The sequence below is a fragment of the Rhinichthys klamathensis genome, unplaced genomic scaffold (genome assembly GCF_029890125.1).
Source record: "Rhinichthys klamathensis goyatoka isolate OS25496 unplaced genomic scaffold, OSU_Roscu_1.1 h1tg000419l_1, whole genome shotgun sequence".
Classification (NCBI taxonomy): Eukaryota; Metazoa; Chordata; class Actinopteri; order Cypriniformes; family Leuciscidae; genus Rhinichthys; species Rhinichthys klamathensis.
The window spans coordinates 786,168-811,413 of NW_026606917.1; the positions used below are offsets into that span (position 1 = coordinate 786,168).

The following is a 25,246-nucleotide window of genomic DNA, read 5'->3' on the forward strand; positions in this document are numbered from 1 at the left end:
GTGCCGGAACACAGTTCCGGACCGTTCCGGCCCACTTTAACCCCTGGTTGTACGTCACACGCATCACACACATGACCAGCGTCGGCCAATAGTGAGCCTACGTGTGATGTGCAACACAGAAGCTTTGTGCAGTTCCACTACGTGAAATCTCACGGCCCACAGAGAAAGAAATGAATAGTTGAATAAAGTCGTTATTTTTGTTTGTTTTTTTCCGCACAAAAAGTATTCTCGTCGCTTGATAAACTTAAGATTGAGCCACTGTAGTCACTCGGACTATTTTAACGATGTCTTTCATAACTTTTGGGCCGGTCAGTTTCGATCCCTTAAGAAGCCTATGGAGGAGTGAATTGCACATATTGCATCAGAATTGAGAAATAGTCTGTATTAAAAAATAAAAAAAAAGGAAAGAAAGAAACCTCTGAGTAAACATGTTTCACTTTTCTCCTTTCCTTCAGAAAGAGGCTTGTATGACAGGATCCATGTATACAAGATTGTGCACTCGGGAATTGTGTGAACAACCTGTGTGTAGCTCTGTTAAAGGATAAGACCGAGTGTATCTGTAACGGAACCCCCCTCCCATACACACACACACACACACACATCCTCAGCCTCTACCAAAACAAGGTGAACAGGCAGAAAGGCTAATGGCTTCCTGACATTGAAACCACATTCACGTTCTGGAATGATTCCACACTACAAAAAAACTGAATAGAAGAAGGGACGAAAAGGGGGAGAATGAAAGAGAGAACGAAAACACTCCATCACGTAGGTGACAAGACTTGTTGTGCCAGAGCCAAGCTGATGTGTTTAAAGGAGCTCTTACATTACTGAAGGTAAATCCACTGCCACCTTTGTCCACAAAACCTACTTAGCAGAACTCCACATTGTTACCAAGGCTTGATAAACCACACAAGTCCACTCTGTTTTCTCATATGACCTGACCCCTACCTTTCGTTTCCGGGGGATGGGGTCCTCAAACAGGAAGTGTGTACTCTCGGTGTCCTCATTGTTGTCATCACTCTGGGAGGAGAGCAGGAAGCTCTTGCCGGCATCGTTGGAGAGGGGCGGGGACGGCGTGGAGGGCACCGATTGGTCACTGGCGTCCCAGCTCCAGTTCCCACTGGTGGAGCTGCTGTAGCTGGCAGACAGGCTCTCCTTCCAGCCCTTACTAGCCAGATCTACAACCCAAGACAGAACACAGCAATTTTAAAAGCAGGAAAAGAGCTTTGACAGTTTCACTGACCCGTTGGGCTATTAGAAGTCAGCAGTAAACACTAGTGAATCGTGAATCGTCACTGGTCTCACGATTCAATTTGATTACAATTATCAGGTCAACGATTCCATTCGATATCACGATGCATCATGATGAGTTGCAATATTACTGCACATGGCTACACTTGCAGACCTTTTTCAATGCTGTGATAGAAATTGTTTTCACACCTTGTTTTGTTGCCTCTGGCAGTTTTAGTCAAAGAAATGTTTTTAAATTGCAACACATGACCTTGTTTACACTAATGAATGTAGAAATGTCCAACTTATGTTACTGCTTCAGTAAATGTGTTTGTATGAGACTCATTTGTCAAAATACAATAGTTTAAATGTACTAAAAAAAGAAAAAAAAAGTAAAATGTGCTTATGTGTTAAAAGTATAATGTGCCTATGTGTTAAAAGTAACACTTTACAATAAGGTTCAATTCATTAACATCAGTCAGTTTATGAGGTATCAACTAACCAACAATGATTTACATTTTACGCAGCATTTATTAATATACACAAAAACAATCCTGGGTTATTTTTTTCAATCCAAACACTGTTTTTTGGGGGGTTATTTTTGTCTGGGTATATTTTGTGTCACCCAGTTCTTGGGTCAGACGTAACAACCCAGCGGTTGAGTTATTTATCGCAGGCTTTTTGCATCCTCTTCAAGAGAGAGTTCTCAGCGCCATCCAATTGGTGCATTTCCTCTGTAGAATACAGGTTTGTGTATATTTCATTTTATCTATAAAACGGTTACTGTGTAATCATTTCATTTTATGCAAAGCAACAAACAGGGACGTATGAAGTTAGCAGTTCCCCCACCAAACACGATTACAGCTCCGGCACGAGAACCAGCGTTGTAACGGTGGAAACGCTATAACAGAGACTGGTCGATTGCACTTGAATTACTTCTAAATGTTTCATTTTTACTTCTGATGTTTGTTTAAATGTAGGCAATATTGTATCGTCTACATTAAAAACTGTATAAAATATGCAGCACTGTAAAATATGATTTGGTTGTGTGGAATATTTTACAAAAGTTTAGAGTATACTAACTTCCAAGTAGTTCTAATGTAGAACAACATTCCAATCAACCAATCAGATTTGAGGGATAGGTTTACAGTAAATGTCATTGGCGTACAACAAGGGTTAGGGGCTTATACACTATTCTTATTCACCTATCATTTCCCTCTGATTTTAGGGATAAGTTATGGGTAGGGATAGGGTTAAGACAGGAATGTTGTCGCAGGATCGACAATGTTGATCCTGGAACATGTATTACTTGGCAAAATCACAGTGACCTTTTAACCCAGTGTTTTTTAAAGTGTAGGTTAAAGTTAATTTATAATTATACTGGTTATGGTTAATTCATGTTTGTTCATAATACAATTATTAGAAATGTACTAGTAAATGTAGAAATTAAAGGTATATCTTGTCAAATTAAAGGTGTAACTTTTTGATTGTTCAAAACTAAATCATAATTTAAATAATGAGTCACTACATCATCAATCATTCCAAAACAAGTTTTGTCTTACCCTGATTCACTATGGTGAGCCTATTATAAGTGTTTATATTTTGGCCCTTTCAGGATGTTTTTTGCGGGAAATTGCGTACATACGTCACTCGCTCCTGTGTGTGTCTCGTCAGGGCTTGACATTAACTTTTTGAGGCACTTGTCCTTCGGACAAGTAAATTTATGTTTCTCTTGTCCATGCACAAAAGTCACTTGTCCGGGTAAAGATTTATAATTTTATCTAGGGCTGCACGATTTGGGGAAAATGTCATATTGCGATTATTGAGTTCAATATTGCGGTTGTGATATGCGATTGCGATATAATAAACAAATGGTTTCATGAGTCAACTTGTTTGGTTCTAAACCAAATGCACACACAGATTAGTGATAATTCTGAAATTAGCAATAACAACTAAATGATTGATAACACCTATAATGATCAATAAGCCATTGATGTCTGGATAAAAATTAACTGTCTAACAGGTAGGACATATACAGAAATTGAATAAAGTTATCAAACAGTCTGGGCTGCATAAATGATAAATTATATATAGACTACTACTTATTGAAGCTACACAAGTTCTTTAGTCAAGAGCAGTGAGTAATTTTCTCTGTTCCCTTTGTTCTTTCAGTAACTTTACTGACAGAACGCTTTATTGGTAGCTGGCCCTTTAAGAGCAGCCGCTGTGGACAGAGACGCGGATATCACACGCGCCTCATTCTCTCACGAGTCACAACTCTTTATGTCCATCATCAGACAGTTCTTATGTTATGAAGATACTCGACAAATGACATTTTGGCTTAATTGTGTGTGTTGTTGATGTTCGTTCAAGCGCAAAAGAGAACTTCTGGCGCGCGGTCTGTGCATGCGCATTATACTGGCGCGCGTCTTTCTGTGAGTCACATTCAGGACATTCACAGGCAGCGCGAAAAAATGTGTTCGTTTCAAATCGGTAAAATGAAATCTGTAAAATAGACGTAACGAGTGGCACATAACGTGAAGTAACATGGCATTTTATTTTGTTTGAAATTTAACTTGTCCGGTCGGACAACTAATTTTCTCTTCTACTTGTCCTACAAAAAATCCACTTGTCCCGGACAAGCGGACAAGCCTTAATGTCGAGCCCTGCTCGTCATATCCATATATAGAGGAAAGTTGCTCCGGCTACTTTGACGCATATATAGAGTGGCAGAGGTTAGTTATTTGTCACAATGAGCGAGAAAGATTGACATGGATCAGCTAAAATCTCCAACCTCCGGGGAATCATCCGTTTTAAACAAACGCTGAACAGAAGAGAGTCTGGTGGCAAAAAGAGACCACAGCAGAGCTCGTAATAAAACCAGAATCAACATTGGCTTGGCTCTTTGGAGATGGCGAGAACGGAGGGATTTGAAAAGTTGTGAAAGTGATGCGAGATGCGTTTATATAACTCAACAGGCGAGTAAGGTATATTATTGAACAGATGAATTGCCATATGTAGCTCTCTAACAGAGTTCATTGTAAAACATTATCTAATGTGAAGGGTCATATTCATCCGCACAGTCACGCAAGCACAACCAAAACAATGTTCTTCTGCAAAATGCATGCAATTTCGTTTTTTAACTGCTAGAGGGCCAATAGTTACATAGTGTACCTTTAACATGAACCTAGATTAATAAATGATCATTGACTGATGTGTGATAAAAACATAATGGCTGTAAACACACTTCTAAAAATATACCATACATACACAGTTGAGCTATGCAGCAGAATAAGCAGAATTTTAAGCAATTACAACCCTGAACAAACCAACTTAAACAACTAAGGCCCCGTCCACACTACTGCGTTTTCGTTTAAAAACGGAGACGTTTTGCTACATTTGCACCTCCCGTCCAGACTAAAACGGAAAAAACGAAGACCTAAAACGGAGAAGTTTAGAAACGCCGCAGCTCCGTTTTGCGTTTTGAATCTCCGGAGGGTGTTTTAGAGAAGACGGGACAAAACGGAGGACTTTAGAAACGATGACGCAGAGGCTCACGCTCGGCTCCTCCCTGATTCGTCAGCCACCCATCACATGTCAATCCGTTTCCTGTTTACACCGGCACGCGCATGCCCAGTGTTGGTGAATGGTCACGTGATCCGCGTTTTCAGGCGTTTTAATGTGGATGGAGATCAATTCTAATACGCAGATAAAACGCTGGTGTGGACGGAGATCGTATTCATTTTAATTCTCCGTTTTTAAACGAAAACGCAGTAGTGGACGCGGCCTAAATCACTATGCTTAAAGACACGTCACACAACCTTGAGCAACAGTTCAAGCTGTGCTGACCTTGAATGACTCCAAAAGGGCAAATCACCTCCATTTCATGACACTTGACCTCTTAGGATAATGGTCTGGGTTCTTCCAGCAAGTGTGCACTTGCAGTTTAGCAAATGTTTTTCATTCAAAGTGGCTTACAGTGCACTAATTACAGGAACCGACTCTCTGGAGTAGCATGATTTAAGGGTTAAGTGTTAGGCTCAAGGGCACAAAAGCGACAGGAAAGAATTGTAATATAAGTTGCCCTACACAGTTTGACTCACTGACTCTATGTCACTGTTTAACATCCCACTCAGGTCAGCAGTGATGCCATAGAAGAACCATTCCTGGTTCCCCAAAGAACCTTTCAGTGAACAGTTCTTAAAGAACCTTTTTTTTCTTACTGCAAAGAACATTTTAATAATCTCAAGAACCTTTTTCCACTATAAAGAACCTTTCATGCACTTGAAAGGTTCCATTGATGTTAAAGGTTCTTCATGGAACAATCAATGCCAGTGAAGAACCTTTATTTTTAAGCGTGTAGTTTCTGCTTCAGACCTATATGAAGATTGATGTACCATTGTTAGATTTTTTTTTGCCACATGAGTGTTTTACTGTGGTGTAATCCATTTCACAAACACCTAAATTGTGGTTGGTCGATTATAAGTCTGTCAGTTAGTCTTGGCGCGAACTGCCAAGCTGCCTTGAGGAGGCCTTATGCCGTTAGTCATTAGGCTACATGAGACCTTACTGAGCTAACGGCAGGCCATATTTATTTAGTCCTGGTGGGGAGGAAAGGAACTTTTATTTCTTTTATTTGTGCAGCCACCAGGATACAGTATAATAAGTCTTTAATTTCCCAGATGGGCAATGTGTTTACATTAAATATATTAAAAAATGACAATGCAAAATGAAAAACACATAAAATCCAATCCCAAGGCCAATGTCCTAGATTAAATAGTAAATGGAGAGTAAGGAAAGCTGTGCCACTTTTTACTTAAATTGTCCTCTAGGCAAGAGTAATGAGATATAATAATATTTCAGGATATGTGCCTTCAACTGAAAGCATCTATATCAAAGTGACAGAAATATAAGTTATACAAAGATAAACACGAGAAAAACTATGTCCTAATGTCCAGTGTCATTTTAACTCTTTCCCCGCCAGCGTTTCAGTTGCCAGCCAAAGCCAGCATTTTGTTTTACATTTTCACAAAATGTTAATGGCCCCAAGAATATTTTGTTGTATGTATATCTAAACATAAAATATATCAAAAGAAAAAATAGACCAACCAAGTTTTATTCTATCTTAATGCAGCCTTTTTGTATCAACACTTGAATGTGGGTAAGTTTCATTAAAAAAAAAAAAACATTTTGAACAAATTTTTTATCAAAGACTACATTCAGATCGGATCATTCAGAACAATGATAAAAATAAACATAGATGGAGTAGATTGAGCTTCCAAAGCTTCCCAGTCCTATAGCTTGTCACATTATGTTCAGCCTAGTTTCATTATCATGGACGTTTAGTTAGTTTTCATGTTCATCGTGTGTTCCTTTTGTTTTGGTTAGTAAATACGTGTCAGCTGTGTTCTATTAATCATCCTCATTTGTGTTTGCTATATAAGTTAGCCCCTCACATTCATTCTCTGTCCGATCACCATTATGTGTAAGTGTGTGTTACTCAGCCTATTTAGCTGTCTTCTGGATTATTATTAAAACATTGTATTGGAAATTATCTTCTTCTTCGTCTGCCTTCCTGCAACCCATCGGACCGCCCAATATGGACAAACGGGCAAAGTTTATCGTCCAGGCTCAGAGCCATGATTTCTTTTCTTTTGTCAAGAATTTTCGTTGTTTGGCCGTCACCAGCTCCCTGGACGACAAAACCCTGAAGACTTTGTTCTGGATCGGGGCAACCTTCCACCATCCTATCGACCTCCCAGACACCTGATGACGGTCTCCTTCCAGTTCAGATCTGTGGTGTCTGGGAGGTCTGAGAGCGTCGCGCCCCGATCCAGAGCACTGCCAGACCCAGAGCCCGTTTCACAACCGCGGAGAAGTCACGTGAACCCCCCCCCAGACCTGACCAGGGGTGTGAGCCCGAGACAACGGCGGCCGAGGGAACTGAGACGGAGGACTGGCTGATAGACTTCGACAGGGACTTGTCAACTGCCACCCTATCCCACCCACTATCTGAATCATCTGTATTACTCAAAGAGAACTGTGAGAACTGGGAATTAATTTTTGCTTTATCCAGTGTGTGAACTGTGTCATGATTACCTTTGTTCTCTCAAGTCTTGTTTCATCGGCAGCACCACAGAGCTCAGCCAGTCCTCCAGTCCCATCGCTGCCGAATGCTTGCAGCCCTGCGCCATCTCCGGGAGTCCCTGCATTGACATCGAGCCGCAGGCCCTATCCTGGAGGATCCTTCGGCTCCGCCTCCGGCCTCGGATCCCTTCACTCCATCTCGGCCCGCCGACCTGTCGGCTCGTCTTGGCTCCTCCCACCTTTGGCTCCACCAGAGACCCTCAGTCTAATGGCTCCTCCAGATTCCCTCGTCCCACCGGCTCCCCTTTAGTCAGTCGTCACACCACTTCCGCCACGGACTTGCGGGCCATCCGTTGCGCTTCGTCCCTCCACCCCTTTGGCTGTAGCAGGTTCCTCCTTCCCGTCGGCATCGCCTCTGTCCTCACTCACACCGGCTCCACCTCAGCCCTCGGGTACTCTGGCTCCAACTACGACGCTCGTCGCCGCGACATCGCCTGGGTCTCCTGCACCAGCGATGTCGCTCCGCTTCCTCGCGCCTGCGTATCCACCGGCTCTGTCTCTGTCGGTCGTCCCCTAGTTGTCATCAGCCTCGTCACCATCTGGACTCCTCCCTCTCTCTCTCTCTCTCTCTCTCTCTCTCTAGTCTGCCGTGGTCTGTCGGCACTGGGTCTGTGCTTTGCGAACCATCTCCATCGTCACTGCCAAGGGTCCTCCCATCACCACCCCTGTCTTCTGGATTATCATTAAAACATTGTATTGGAAATTATCTTCTTCTTCGTCTGCCTTCCTGCAACCCACTGTGACATAGCTCTTCCTGGGTTAACATTTTTTTCAGTAATATTAGGCAGTTTTGATTTATATTCTGTTTAATGTTGATGATCGTGTTATTTTACATATGCATCTGCTTACAAATATCACTTGCTTCTGCTTCTTCTTCACCAGTGTTTTGATCTGGAGATTCAGTACTGTTTCAGAAGATGTGTAATAGCACCCCCTACTATATAACAGTGAAAACATGGAAAGCCGGAAATTCCAGCAATGGAGGTGAAAAAGTTTATAGTCTTTTTTTGCTGCACATTCTTATTTTCATAAAGGAAAAGGTTTAATATTCAGAATATTTGAATGTAGTGAACCGATTTTCAAAAAAATTTGTAGCAGTCTTTATTTCCAGTTTATGAAGGCAAATTTTACTGTTGCTATCATTATCGCTGAACTGCCATGTAGAATTTTTTTATTAATCACTGAACCTCTACAGCTGTATATGCGGCACCCTTTCTAAGTATATGATCAAGTGATAAATATTATGCACACTACCGATCAAAAGTTCAGGCTAAGTGAGAATTCATAATGTTTTTGATAAAAGTCTCTAGCTGCATTTATTTGATGAAAAATACAGTAGTACACGTAGCAGATCTAGGCAGGTGGTGCCGGGGAGGCGGAGGGCTAGAATACGAATTTGCATAGCATGCAGGAACAGTGTATTCGTTTGGATGTGTATTGGTTACAAAAGGAATTGACAATGAATACGTGAAATCGATTAGCTGACAACGTTACACTGAATGAACCAATCAGAACACGGATAGAGTTTAATGGCTGAACAATTCATTAATTTCTTTCAAAAATATAAAAGTCAGTCTTACCGATTCCAAACTTTTGAACGGACACCCCAATCTCCCCTATATTAACAATAAAGCATTAATAAATAAACTGTTCCTCCACAATCCATCACTGATGTAGCCTAATGTTGGCCAACTAAAATAGTACAATATAAAACCAGAGAAGGTCGGCTAAGACCGCATGATAGCTGATGATTTGAGTAACTCAATAACTGAAGCAACAAACAAGAGGGAAATCCTCCATGGAAAAAGTTCAGGGGATCCATTAAAACAGCCTGTTCCTTCCAAGACACAAATGTAAGGGACTGCGGAGTGACACAGCTTAAGAATACTCTCACTTTTCATTTTGTTCTAGAATCTCTGAAAAGGTCAGAACAAACGCAATACAAGAACGCTTTCACCACAGTCCAGTTAACATTAAAAATCCTGCTCTTTAAAAAAAGAACAATCTTTGGCTTCACTTCTTGAAGGAATAGTTCTGTTCAACAAATCAGTTGATGCAGTTCACAAAAATGATCCTTTTTTTTAAGTTCAACTCACTGACTCCAAGTGAATGATTAAACTTGAGATTAAAAGCTTTTGAAGCTTGAAAGCATTAGTACCCATTCAACCCAATTATTCTAACTGCATGGAAAAGAGCAACCGCCATATTACTCAAAACATCTTCTTTTGTGTCACATTGGTTTGGAACAACATGAGGGTGTCATGTTCATTCAAGGACAAAACAAGTTTTTGATTCAAAGTCTAATAAAACATAAATGCGAGAGCTCAAGCACTTCTATTGCTGCACAATGTCTATTGTCTTTTCTTCTGAAAATCTGTCAGCATACTTTTGGTTTTGGAAGCCCTGAGCTGAAGGACGGACCAGTCGCTGCACTTACAAACCCATTCAAAAGCAAGTCTGGGTTTACTTTCATCATGCTAAAGGGGACATGAAATGGAATACAGGACTTTTCTTGCTCTTTTTGAAATATGAGTCCGATGACCATGTAGACCTCTGATTATATTCATGCAAAACTCATTTCAGCAGACTATTTTTGTGAAACAAATCTGCAAAAACATCCCGTTTAGAAATCTTTGTGGCTATGGCTTTATTTTGTAGTCACACTTACAACAGCTAGTCTAATGAACTAATGTGTGAACTACGCTGGTATGCTGAGATTAGCCAATCATAACAGAGGCCATTTACATCCAGAAATCTTAAAGGTAAAGTAGGGAATTGTGCTCTTATAAACTATTGCCAACTCAAACTTTCTGGGGAAATGTTTTTAGATAAAAATGAAAGAGTTGTGACTTTGAAGTCGAGCGACTGTGGTGTAGTTCGTTTATAGCCTACCTTTAGCTTTCACTTCTGGTGACTGCATTTAGGCTTCAAAATTCATAAAAGTTGTGTTCATCTGTGATATGTATCTTGATTGACCAAACGTGTAGTATCATAAACTTTAGTTGATCACAGAGCTTGTTTTTTTTAGATAATTCAAAATTCGATGAAAAAAAACCTATTGTGTTTTTATCAAGGGAACCAGTTGTGATGCGAACTGCCGTTTGGCCTATGAAGTGACGTCATACCTAGGGCTGGGGCGGTATGGATTTTTTCTAACCGCGGTTGAAAAGCAAGATATTCCCGCGGTATAGCGGTAAACCGCTTTAAACACCCAACCCCCCCCCCGAAAAAAAACGAGCACAATTTGAAAGAGTCCGATTTTCATTAAGCTGTAATTTGGCATGAACCAATCACTGAATAGATTTCCTAATTTAAGAATATTCTCAGATACATTCGCATTGAATTCATCATTTTCAGGAGAATACATTATGATGTTGAACGAAATGAAAGATGAACAGCTTTTCCAACATGTCTTAATTACAAAAATGATATTCCATATTTATGTTAACATAATATAATGTTATTTTTTATTTAATCTATGTCGATTATATGAAAAGTGAACACCATGAGTAAGATAGGATCATAAGATGGGTCAGACATGATTTTGACCACTTTATTAAGTTTTGTTTTGTAGAAAGCCTTTCTTTAAATTAAATTTCGTTTTGTATAAATTGTATCTTAATTTTAATCACTGTTTCATTAACTAATTGCCTGGAATTATACAAATATAGCAGACATATAACCAGGACGATGTGGAAGCGACGGTGCGATCTCTTGCGCGTGAACTGGAGCTCGTCTCATAAATGAACCGAAACTTGTGCGCCCATCGGAGACGGAGTTCACTGCTGATATTCTGAGGATACAACATAGCCAATAGGCTATACTATGGACTTTAGCCTTTAGATATCTTTGCTGCATGCGCAGTCTCCTTTCTAGAACAGCCAAGAGCTTTCTAGCCTCGCGGCAGCAGCACCGCTTTTATAGACCTTAAAACTGATTAAAAAAAATCAAAAAACGAAAATTGATCAAAAAACGTTGGTGCGGATGGTTGGCGGACAGATGATGCGTTTTGTGCTGCGGTTCCGTTGCGGATGAAATAATAATAGCCCATCCGCGCATCTCTAATACGAATGTAATGCTATGTGTCATGGAAAATTGCGCTCCCCAACTCGCGAAAGGGATTTGCTCCATCTTTTGATAAGTTTTGTTTAGAAAACCTTGAATCCATGTAAGACACACTATCATTAGAAATAATCCATGTCATTAGAATCAATGAATCCATATCATTAGACACAACGTGCACACATGTGCAGGCCAATGTTTTTTTTTTTTTTTTTTTTTTTTTTTGCGGTGATGACGGTGACGAGCTCAGACCCGCGGTTGGAGTCACGTGACCGCGGTATTGCGGTAATGCGGTAACCGTCCCAGCCCTATACCTGCACCACTAATTCACCAGGAACACTGGCTCAACCAATGGCGTGAGTTTGGGCCGGGACTATCAGTTTGAAAAGACGATGTTCGAAAACAACCATTATTTTTGCAATTCTGTTTAGTGGCACAGAAATCACACACTTCATTAAAGCCATTTTCGATATAAATCAAATAAAATTGGAGAAAGCAGTAGTTCTTTTGGGCACTTATGGAGGTTAAGAGCTTGTTTGACGAGCCGTCACTCAACCTGAACGCTCTGGGATCTATCAGTTAACAGGGAGGCGAGCACTAGCATGGAAGACGGGGTCAGAGCGGAGTTTAACCTGAGGCACTGGAGGAAGCGTTGAGCACCAACGGGCTGGTAGACAGTGTGGTCAGGACGGTGGCGGCCATCACTTCTTTATCAGCATGACCAGAAGGCCTCCTGTTAAAAGAGAGAAAGAAAAGAGGTTTAAAAGACCTGTATCAGCTAAAACCAATTACGTCAAGCAGACCCAGATGTTTAGCGCACTCTCACACCAACATAAAACAACACACATTTGTTAGGTGGGTTGCCCGGCCCGGCATCTTTCACTCTCTTCCTAAGCGGCATTCTCTCTCTTCCCACAGTAAACACTTCTCTCGGCCGTATCGCAGCTCCCTACTGGGCTGAACTCATCACGGGTAATGGAAAATTCCAGCGCTGCAATAAACACTAACGCTCGTCGCTCGGCCTCTGGTGTATGCCCACACAGCACAGCTCCATTATCAACTGTATTTATTCAGCGTGTGTGTGGGAGAGAGTTTACTCGTGTTTGTAAATCAAACACCAGGATTTAGTGTGCAGTTGAATGAAATGCTCTGTTAACTGTTTAGTGTCTTGCTCACAGGTGAGATTCAACTGTGAACTGTGTATTTATATAGTATGCGACTATGCGCATGATTGATGGCTGTTATATTGGATTGCAGTGAAAGCGAGAGGGAAAAAGGGAGGGAATGTGGGAGAACAGAGAGAGAGAGAGAGAGAGAAAGAGAGGAGAGGGAGCGAGTGTTAGCAGACACTACATTTAAATATTTATGCAAATTAACAAATGTTTAAATACGATTACTGTACATGATGGGACTGATGCCAATGCAAAAGTGGCATATTGGTTCAACAAACACAACTACACAAAATTAAACATGTGATACGATGTTATACATTTGTCTCTTGTCAATTGGCGATAATGTAACATCTTGTACAAATGAAAAAACTGCTGCCAGGCCATTAGATGGCGATGGAAAACTATAGACTGAACATGTAACACGCATGTGCATGACATCATCGTATTCAGAGATTCACGTTTTTGTTGTTTACACGGAGACTGTTTTTAAAAGCATGCACTTTGAAACCCATTTTCAAAACTTTGCGTTTTCAGGCACCCAAAACGCTGTTGTCGTGTAAACCAAAAGAAAAAATCAAGAACCACAATGGAAAAAAGTTAATGCAACTTTATTGTGTTATCCTTGACAAAAAAGTTGTGACAATATTGTATTGCTACTTTTATGTCAAGTAAACTCAAACTTAACAGCAAAAACATGTTCTGTGTGATTGAACTGTTCCTAGGTTGTCTAAATCACAATCAACCAATCACATGGCAGTTGCTTCAATGCATTTAGGGGTGTTGTCCTGGTCAAGACAATCTCCTGAACTCCAAACTGAATGTCAGAATGGGAAAGAAAGGTGATTTAAGCAATTTTGAGCGTGGCATGGTTGTTGGTGCCAGACGGGCCGGTCTGAGTTTTTCACAATCTGCTCAGTTACTGGGATTTTCATGCACAACCATTTCTAGGGTTTACAAAGAATGGTGTGAAAAGGGAAAAACATCCAGTATGCGGCAGTCCTGTGGGCGAAAATGCCTTGTTGATGCTAGAGGTCAGAGGAGAATTGGCCGACTGATTCAAGCTGATAGAAGAGCAACTTTGACTGAAATAACCACTCGTTACAACCGAGGTATGCAGCAAAGCATTTGTGAAGCCACAACACGCACAACCTTGAGGCGGATGGGCTACAACAGCAGAAGACCCCACCGGGTACCACTCATCTCCACTACAAATAGGAAAAAGAGGCTACAATTTGCAAGAGCTCACCAAAATTGGACAGTTGAAGACTGGAAAAATGTTGCCTGGTCTGATGAGTCTCGATCTCTGTTGAGACATTCAGATGGTAGAGTCAGAATTTGGCGTAAACAGAATGAGAACATGGATCCATCATGCCTTGTTACCACTGTGCAGGCTGGTGGTGGTGGTGTAATGGTGTGGGGGATGTTTTCTTGGCACACTTTAGGCCCCTTAGTGCCAATTGGGCATCGTTTAAATGCCACAGCCTACCTGAGCATTGTTTCTGACCATGTCCATCCCTTTATGGCCACCATGTACCCATCCTCTGATGGCTACTTCCAGCAGGATAATGCACCATGTCACAAAGCTCGAATCATTTCAAATTGGTTTCTTGAACATGACAATGAGTTCACTGTACTAAAATGGCCCCCACAGTCACCAGATCTCAACCCAATAGAGCATCTTTGGGATGTGGTGGAACGGGAGCTTCGTGCCCTGGATGTGCATCCCACAAATCTCGATCAACTACAAGATGCTATCCTATCAATATGGGCCAACATTTCTAAAGAATGCTTTCAGCACCTTGTTGAATCAATGCCACATAGAATTAAGGCAGTTCTGAAGGCGAAAGGGGGTCAAACACAGTATTAGTATGGTGTTCCTAATAATCCTTTAGGTGAGTGTATATATTATTTAAAAGTTTGATATATATACACAATCTAGACATATTTTTCCCACAGAAATTAAACAAAATGAGAGTAAATGAATGTAAAAGTCAATTATCTATTTCAACATTTGTAATTTTTTTAACCATGCTAGGAGATCTTATGGTTATAGAGCTGCTCTGGTAATGAGATTCTTCCCTGCTTCTGATCTGCTCCACCCTGAACACAGCAGCACTGATCTAAGAACAGAAACCGACACAATGCTAAGCTGTGTCTCTGTGTTATATAATAAAAAAAATCCCACTCACACTCCCTCGTATTCCCTCATATTCCGGGCTTTAACCCCCCCCCCCCCCTCCCCTGCTCTGGCAGCCCAACCAGAGCAAACTGGTTTGGAGTAGCTCTGAAAGCCAAGCCCAGATACTTGGCAGGGCTGTCAAACTTTTTTTCCTTTATCTGGGTCAACTTCCAAAAATCTTTTTTATCGCTGCAAAAAAGAAGAGGAAGAAAAGAGAAAAAAAGAAAAGCAAGCAGTGGATTAGAAGCAGACAGAATAAGGAACATAAATAAAATATGAAGGTTTTGCCTCATTTTTAAAGAGAAGAGAGAGAAATGGCAGAGACAGATTTATGCGGAAAGAAAACCGCACAGTTTTGGAAAGGGAAGAAACTGCTTCTAGAGGCGAAGAAAATGACACACATTATAGATGAGGGCAGTATGCTGGTTTTATGTGTGTGTGTGTGTGTGTGTGTGTGTGTGTGTGTGTGTGTGTGTGTGTGTGTGTGTGTGAGTGAGTGAGTGAGTGAGTGAGTGAGTGAGTGAGTGAGTGAGTGAGTGAGTGAGTGAGTGAGTGAGTGAGTGAGTGAGTGAGTGAGTGAGTGAGTGAGTGAGTGAGTGAGTGAGTGAGTGAGTGAGGGAGTGAGTGAGAGTGTGCGTGTGCGTGTGTGTTGCTTTCAAATATAATTTGCTACATACTGTATATGTTCTTATGTAACACCAAAATTCATAGCCTCGGAGACATAAGCCACATCCAGTGAGTGTTTTGATCTAGACTGTCGGAAACAGAACTGCAAACACACCTACATATTCACACTGAATAAATGCATCACACACACACACACACACACACACACACACACACACACACACACACACACACACACACACACACACACACACACACACACACACACACACACACACACACACACACACACACACACACACACACACACACACACACACACATTTAATTAGCTATCTAAATTAGACTAGATATACTGTGTTTTTATGGAATTCATTATAATTACTACATTACATATTTGCATTATGCATACAATACAATACATAGAGTAAATGATGTTATGGAATGCAATAAACTATTTATGAATAGTTTCTGCAAATGAGAATGTCTCTAGACTAATTGCAGTAATTTCTAATGTTTAATTGAACTAATTACATAAATGTACCAATATATCTACACAGGGAATATGCTTTTATTGTTGTTAGATAAAGCTGAAGAAAAAACCCCGAAAAACTTCAGAAATCATTTTAATATGTTGCTTTGCTGCTCAAGATTAGCTGCTCTTATTATTATCAATATTTTTGTGAAAACCATGATACATTTTTTTAGGATTCATTAATGAATGGAAGTTCAAAAAGCATTTATTTGAGATAAAAATATATGCATCATTGCTGAATAAAATATGTAACATATTTTTAATGCTGAATATAATTCGTCAGATTTAGCCAACTTCTAGTGACTACTGTATTTAGTCAATTTAGCACCAAAAAGTAAATCTACACACTCAAAATGATTTGGTAAAGAGAGCGAGCGGGAGAATATCACAGACTCAAGCAACAACAGTTTTCTCTGAACGTTTCCCTCACACTCTGTTTCTCACACACTCACACTGCCTGCCTTCCTGCCTTCCCGCTTCTCCACGCTTTTCCCGAAAAAGCTCTTTATCGCATTCAGCTGTATGATTCATACTTTACCATATTCACACACACACACACACACACACACACACACACACACACACACAGAAGGACTTAGTAAATCTGTGAATGTGTGACTGTGTGATAAATCGGACTTACTGGAACCTAGATCGCAGTGTTACAGTCAAATGTAAGCGTGTGTGTGTGTGTGACTGTTATCAATGAAGCCACACGCTCTAATCACAGTCAACACATCTGCAGGCCTGTGTAACACTGTGTCTATATTTTAAGAGAGCAGAACCACACAATACTAGACAACTCTGAGGCGGTTTACACTTGATTATAATGGGATTGATCTAGTTTGGTTGCATCACGGGGCTCATTAGCAAAGCGGACACTGTAAATGTGTGTGTCCACAACATCGACCCAAGGACACCTAAACGAACCAAAAAAAGGACGTGATGTCACAAGAATCGAGCCTACAAAGGACAGAACGCTGAAGCATATCTTTTTTTCTCGTCTCAGTCGTGACGTTGCCATCACAGTTCGGTACAGGCGCTTGAACCCCGTCTCCTCGCAGCAGATCTTCGTTTGTGTGTGTGACGGACGAATTCCTGACGCTGTTTTGACTCCTTTACGCGTTTTATGAGCTCTTCACGAGTTCTCAGCTGGTAAAAATACCATCATATGTACACACATACACCGAGCGCATTTAGCCAAGCACCCAGCATTGTTCAGGATGTTCGGTAATTTCTGTAAATGTATCAATTTCTTTTTTGGTCCGGACCAAAAGAACAAAGAGATCAACCGAACTGCAAGTGTGAACAAGGAGCTTACCGTAAACGGCTCCGACTGAGATTTATGATTGCCGTGTTCTGACCTCATAAGTGCTCATACCAGTAATTCTGTTCTTTGTTCACACACAGTATCATACCGGTATATCATATCGGTATATCATATCATTTTACTGGTAATGTTTTTTACCGGTATTTTACCGGTAACTTCTCATAGCCTACTTGGAAATTTTGAAACGGTCCCATTCACACATGATCTCTCAACGGTAATTTACCAGCACAGACAGTATGTGTGAAAGGGGCTAGTAATTCAATCACTGGACAACACTGTAAAAACTGGCCTGTCCCCGTGAATTGAGCTACAGCTTGGTCGCAGGGCCTGTTTGTTTTCCCCTCTGAAGCAAATTCACATCTATGGTCACATTACTCCAATCTAAATCCCACAACCCTGAGGAATGAGTAAAGATCATGAATAAAGAGCATCTCTGCTTGTGTTTTTCTCCTGGTTATACTAGCAGTGAAAAGCAGCTGTGGTTTGTGTTGTGTTACAGCTATGCGCCGTTGTTACAAAGCTGTGATGTGGTGGCTTGTTGGAAACAGATTTTGAGTCTCTGGTGAGAGGAGGTCTGTCAACACAACTTAAGGTTTCTGTTTGGTAAGTAAAACTACCTCAAAGAAGCTATTTAAGTTGTACAAAACACTTTCTATGGGGCTGTTTTGCCTGTTTTGAAGCTTAACAGACCAGTCTTTATCCACTTTCATTTGTGAAGAAAAGAGCAACCAGGATATTCTTCCAAAATTCACCTTTGTTATATGCTCTATGGGAGAAAGTAAGAACATGAGAGTAAATAAATAAACAAATATTTCTATAAGACAGGGAATTATGCAAAATACAACAGTGAGCATCAAAATGGCAATCTGAAAAGTTATAACTGCTGAATTGACTCAGAAGAAAAGGTTATACAGAACCTCAAAGGGCTCTTTCAGGCGCTTCATATATAAAACCTTTTAGGGGATCCCATCATGGAATTATTTGATTTGATTTCCCCCCGAAATTGTATTAATTAAAAAAAACAAAAATCACAAAAACATATTTTATTACTAGAAAAAAAACCTTACACATAAAAGTATTATGCAGTCGTTTAAGACATCTTTTTCTTATATAGACCTTATTTTGGCATAAAGGGTTCTTTAAAATGTTATCAAAAACTCTATTTTTCCATATAAAAAACTTGCCAAAGTAAGTAGCGCTGTCATTTCTGGCAGATATAAAATGCATTGTCAAAACTCAATAGTCACTTATCAATGACTCGATGTGTTTTGGATGAAGCTTACTCAGAGGCCCTCATTGGAAACTGGAAAGTTTGTGTGTTTATACAGATCATTTTGAGTGTATATGTATAGAGAGAAAATGTCATTGGTGTATTTTTGTGTTATGTCTTAATATGTCTGTAAATGTGTAAAGTTTTGTATGTGTATGTGTTTGTGTGCAGGATGGGGCAGGCAGTGAGAAGCACAGCTCTAACTCCCACGCCTCCACAAGCTTTAGTCTCTGCGCTGCTGGCCTGCTCTGTGTGTGTGTGTGTGTGTGTGTGTGTGTTTTCTCCTCCCCTCTAACCAGGGCCTGGCTGCACGTTCACTGATAGAAGCTGAAATAAACAGAACCGGCCCTGCCTGATAGCACTCCAGAGAGCAGCTCCATTACTGACAACCAGCTGCTATTGGCTGGAGTAAAGCCAGCACCTCGCTGAGAGAGAGAGAGAGAGAGAGAGAGAGAGAGAGAGAGAGAGAGAGAGAGAGAGAGAGAGAGAGAGAGAGAGACACTAGATCTCTAGAAAGACCTACACTAGATCTCCTAGTTTTCAGTTACATTACAAAAAAAGAGCCATACTTATCCTAAATAAGCAGCAATAAATAGAAGTTAACGTCATCCTTTATATGAATTATGAATTTTATTTAACATTTTTAAACATCAATATTTTGTGGGGTATATGTGAGACACTATTATATGGAGCAACAGACTCTGGCTGTTCAGTCAGTATGTGTGAATGAACCGCTGTCTCTTAAACCTACACTGCTGCAGGAAAGAAGAGCAAAACAATTCAAAGGAATATGAGAACTATGAAGTGAGTGATTCTTCTGTGTCTGTGGTCAGATAGTAAACAGATAATATTTATCTGTGAGGAGGACGGTCATACTTTCTCTGAGCGTCTGTTTACAGGACCGTGTGGATGTGGGTCACTTCACTATTTATAACCAACCCATGAGTGAGTGTGTGTGTGTGTGTGTGTGCATATGTGTAAACAAGGTAAGCACTACTGTCACCCCGCATGACAGAGGCAGACAAACACACGCACACACACATACAGCTGATCCTTATCCTCAAATTGCTTGAGAAAGTTTAGACTCTGGAGGTTTATTTGAAACATACAATGGGAAAAGATTTTCTCTGACTGAAAATCTAATATACACTACTGTCCAAAAATTTGGGTTTGGTAAGATTTTATATTGTTTTTGAAAAAAGTCTCTTATCCTCACCAAGCCTGCATTTATTTGATAAAAAATACAGTAAAACCAGTAATATTGTGGACAATTATTACAAATTAAAATAACTGTTTTCAATGTGAATATATATTAAATGTAATTTATTTCTGTGATCAAAGCTGAATTCTCAACATCATTACTCCAGTCTTCAGAGTCACATGATCCTTCAGAAATCAGTCTAATATGATGATCTGATGCTCAAGAAACATTATTATCAATGTTGAAAACAGTTGTGCTGCTTCATATTTATGTGGAAACTGACACTTTTTTTCAGGATTCCTTAATGAATAGAAAGTCCAAAAAGAACAGCATTTATTTTAAATAGAAATCTTCTGAAATTTCACTTTTGATCAATTTAATGCATCCTTGCAGGAAAAAAATATTAATTTATTTCAAAAGAACAAAAAAACAAAAACAAAAATCACTTACTGACCCCAAACTTGAATGGCAGTGTAAATGGTCAGACTTTTGGAGACCCTGCTGTAGATCACACTACTTTCATTGCGCTGTCTCATGCATTCGTTTGGTTTTGTCTCTGTTTTGTTGAGTGTGTTCTCAGGAAGCAGATATGTCACGCCGATTGGCAAATATCCAGACAGAGAAAAGCTATCTGGCCTGCAGAAAAGTGCACAATAAGCACTGAACATTGTGAGCGGTATGCTAAAGTTAGCAGCGCGCACACACACACACACACACACACACGTATCATTCTTCCTGTGGTTTGTTGGATGACATTCAGCCCCTTTTGTGACACAGACTTGCAATTTTCTTCACAATGTTGTCCTGACTGTTGATTCAGGACCCTTATTTGACTAAATTTACTTAAATTATTTTGACTTGTCCCTCAGTTTGTAAACACAAACTAAACTTGCATTTGCACAAGCCTAGCAGAAAAGTAGGCTGTGGGATTTAAAGGCACAATGAATCGCGAGTAGCGACAGATCTTTTCCTCCGTATTGTGATGCACATCCGAGTGAATCAACTTATCAGAAACAAAAATTAGGGCGGGGAGTCCAGGGACTTTGTTTCTTTGCATTGGATGTAGGGGTGGGCGATAAACCGGTAGACACGATTAAAAAAATCGTGAAATCTGTCAACCGGTAGCGATTTTGGACTCACGGTCACGAAAGCATATGATTTGAATGTGTTTTTAAGCGTTGCAGTTTAAAAACAAGTGATTTTAAATCGTTCACGCGCAGTAAGCAGCGAAAGACTAATCCTTCTGCTATGCGTGTGCTGTCTGAGGGACGCACACATGATGCCGCTGCTCGTACAGCGCGTGAGGACTGAACTGAGTTGTTTATAGCACCTTATTAGTAGGCTTGAATGGTCAAATACACACTGGTATGTGTCAAAATGCCCGTCTTTGCGAGCATCCTTGTAAACACAGTCGTTTATGTCTTTAATGAATGTTAAGAGTTGATAAAGTAGGGGCATGTGTATCAGTAGGCTATATTAGATCAGTGCATTCAGTCTTAAAGTGACAGCAGCCTAATAAACCTCCTGCTGTTTGTGTCATTTAATGTAAATCAAACAATCGCATTGCTCTTGACTGAATCGCTTTTGTAACTTTAATAAGTATAAATGTATGTTTAATTTACACAGTGAAGACTATGCAGTGTTTTTGTACATTTGATTACTTTATGTAGTATTTACTATTTCTTTATAGACCTATCTCTTGCTTGGAGATTTTCAGGTAGGTCTATTTCATTTGTATCTTTGTTCTATAGTAGTTTTTTTATTTCTAGTGCTTGAAGTTTTTTAGGTAGGTCTCATTAATTTGTGTCTTTGTTCCATTTTGGCCTTTTTGCTTGTAATTATTTTCTTTGTTCATATTTTACTAATTTATCTCTGACCTTTTACTTGTCTTCAGTGAGCTTGACAGTGTTTTTTTGTTTGTTTACTTATGTTAGTTGGGCTAGTATTAGTTTTTTTTTGTGATAATGCAAATGGTGATGAGATTTATGAGATTTCAATGGTATCAAAAATTGATATAAAAATGTTATTTAAAGCAAAAAATAACATTGAAATAACATTACTCATATTGGAATATAAAATTAAGGTCATGTCGCCCACGCCTAATCAGTTGTTGACTGGATGGAGGCAGATCTGAATGGAGGACTGCAGTTGATTGTAAAAAAGGGCAGAGTGTATGCTGGCTAAATGATGGCGCAGTGGATAAAACACATGCCTTTGGTGTGAGAGACCCGGGTTCGAATCCACTGCGAGACACCAATGTGTCCCTGAGCAAGACACTTAACCCCCAGTTGCTCCAGAGGCGTGCGACCTCTGACATATATAGCAATGGTAAGTCGCTTTGGATAAAAGCGTCAGCTAAATGAATAAATGTAAATGTAAATGATTGGAGAAGTCTGGCATACATCACCAGAGAGAAGTTCCTAAGACATTTGGTTACACCTTATTTCGATATTTGGACATTCTACTAACTATAAGTAACTTTGCAACTACACATGTCAGATAACTCTCATTAGAGTATTAGTAGACTGTTAGATTAGTGTTAATAGAATAAGTTGACATGTGCAAAGTTACTTAGAAAGTCCGTGTTGCGTAAACCAGGGAAGGCCTTTGAATATAGTGTGTGGGAAGCATGTTTGTCTCTTGCTCTAAAGTCCACCGCGGACGACCTTGGCAGAGTTAGAGAGCGAACAACATTCCTCCCTCTAGCTGGCCAATGTTTTCTTTTATTCATTTCTAAAGCACGTTAACATCTGAAACGTTTGCAGCTCCACGTGAGCCGTGAGCGTTTCATACATGATCCCTCTCTGACATGTGTTTTCATTTGTCTCCCTCCCCCTGTGAACCTTCATTCCCACTCAACCCCTCATTTTCACTCCATCCCTCACTTTCGCCCGAGAGCGACACCTCCCCCCATCCCTTCTCGCTCGACGCTGATGGACGGATAGTCACGGATGAGATTCAGCAGTGTGTTATAATCCATTACAGCCCCGATATACTCACGGCAAAGTTTTTTCGTTCTTCGCTTAGAGGAGTAAAAAGAAGTTCGATATATACGTGAGTAGCGATATAAAGCGAACATCCCGTCGCCGCCCACACTGCTGAGATCGACGGTTAGATGGATATGCAGATATGTGGCCAAGCAGCCTGTCATGCCACTCCGTGATCAATGCATTGTCTTATGTTGTGTTTGGGCTTGTTCGAGACCACCTGCTTTAAAAATGCGATCTACTATGGTTTACTAATATTTCATTAAAGTTACAAACAAAAACGTGACGCGAAAGCATCATACACTGTAATAAATGACATGATCAATAAGTCATGACAACATATGTCTTTACATTACTTTAACTCATCAAAATAAGTTTAGCCTTTACATTTTAAACTGTACATTTTAAGATTCAACTGATTTTTCAAGTCAGTGTAATGTAATTTAAGTTGAAATGACTTAAACAGTCAAGTTGATTGTACTTAATTTAAGGCTGCAAGTTTTTTTATAGTGTATGTATACTGTATTAATACAAATACTTGGTATAGTTTGGTCTCTAACTGAAATAAATATTCTTGTTGTATTCTGCTAGTTGAGACCGTTCAACGATACATGACACAAGTTATGTACGTTGATTTTACAGATCACATTTTCATGTAAAGCAGTTATTTTTTCACGCTGTGAAAATAGAGCACTTCTAATATGTCAGCAAATTTAAAAGCACTTGTTAAGTCGGTGATGGTCATATTCCCCATTTTCACTGTCAAGCCAAGCTTCTACGCTTTAAAACGACACCTATGTGTTGGTTAAGCAATTGGTTGTTAAGTAATGTAATAACTTAGTAGCTCCTGCTTCAGATTTAATTCAATTAATTGATCTTTTATTTTAACTACGTCTGATTATGTGAATTCACGTCTATGATTATGTCTATGATTGATTTGATTTTTTTCTCTTTTCCCTCTTTTTTAATTTCTGTCTTTCAGCTCCTCCACATGTCGTTGGCTCATGTGTGATGTTTATCAGCAACAAAGCATGCTGCTATCTCTCCTTTCCATCTATTTTTCATATCTCTTTCTCTCTCTGTGCAGTTCTCTAATTATAGACGTCCCACCCCCTCCCAGCACACCCAGTTTGTCTCCGCCTGTTTTCCATCACACTGTTATGTAATGCCCTGCTCCCCACACACACACACACACACAGTGTGCATGTTTACCAGAGGATAAGGCTACAGTACAGCAATAGAATGATAGATGACTACATTTTAATAGCACACAACATTGTGATTTATAAAAGCCCTGCTTACGCAAGATACAGTGTGTCTGACAAACTGCACTGCCTTTAAACCAAAGCACAGAGCAAACTCTCTCTCTCTACCCCTCGAAACGCACTCACATACACTTATGTAAGCTACTTCATAATAATGTAATACTATATCATAATAAAAAACTGTTGCATATTTCACTGTCATTTTCCCAGACAAAACAGGGAAAACAGTAATATTGTAAAACACTATTACAATTTAAAATTCAATTCAATTCAATTCAAATGTATTTGTATAGCGCTTTTCACAATACATATTGTTTCAAAGCAGCTTTACAGAAAGTGCATTTCAGAAATGTACATAGAAGAATATAGAGCATGGTTTTCTAAAAGAGCTAAAAGAGCATGGTTTTCTATTTTAAAATGTAATTTATTCCTGTGATAAAAGCTGAATTTTCAGCATCAGCACTCCAGTATTCAGTGTCACATGATCCTTCAGAAATCAGTATAATATGCTGATTTGATGCTCAATAAACATTTCTTATTATTATCAATGTTGAAAACAAGCTGTGCTGCTTCATATTTTTATGATATTTTTATGAATAAAATGTTCAAAAGAGCAGCATTTATTTGAAATAGAATCTTTTATGACATTATAAATATCCCAACTGTCACTTTTGATCAATTTAATGCATTCTTGCTGAATAAAAGTATTAATTTATTTAAAAAAATTAATCTTACTGACCCTAAAGCTTTGAATGGTGGTGTACATATAGAGCCCTATCAAGGGACCAGAATAAAGAGATTTGAGGCATAAAGAGATGTGAGCAACCTAGCAACACCCTTAGCAACAGGCTAAAACTACTAAAAACTCCTTATCTTCTGCATAGTAACACCCTGGCAAATTTCTTGAAATGAAAATGTAAAAATCTATTTTCAATTCAATATTTGTGGAATGTAAAATAAGCTAGTCAAATGAAAGCCAGGCTATGAGAGCAATTACACCAACTAAGACCATCAAACCAGATCAGTTTAGAATAGACAACAATAGACAAAGATACACAGACAGAAAGAACTTCACACCCACAGGACAACACACTACTTCCTCATGTTCAAAATTAGTTTGACAAGTTTGAAGGGAAACATCCACACACTTGAGAAGCCTCAAACTGCACCATCAAAATAATGGTAAAACATTCACAGAGCATGACAAAAAAAAACAACAACAACGTTTAAATAATAATAAAACA

General features: G+C 39.6%; 1 protein-coding gene across 2 annotated transcripts in view; it reads right to left on the reverse strand.

Annotated features, from left to right (window-relative positions):
* slc2a4rg (SLC2A4 regulator) overlaps positions 1–25,246 on the reverse strand; it is a 67,416-nt gene that overhangs the window by 13,806 nt on the left and 28,364 nt on the right. For both annotated transcript variants that reach the window (XM_056235295.1, XM_056235294.1), the window contains exons 3-4: positions 12,072–12,172; positions 949–1,178 (exon numbers count right to left, since the gene is read on the reverse strand). In XM_056235295.1, the coding sequence (XP_056091270.1) occupies positions 949–1,178; positions 12,072–12,172 (331 nt within the window). The remainder of the gene's footprint in view (positions 1–948; positions 1,179–12,071; positions 12,173–25,246) is intronic.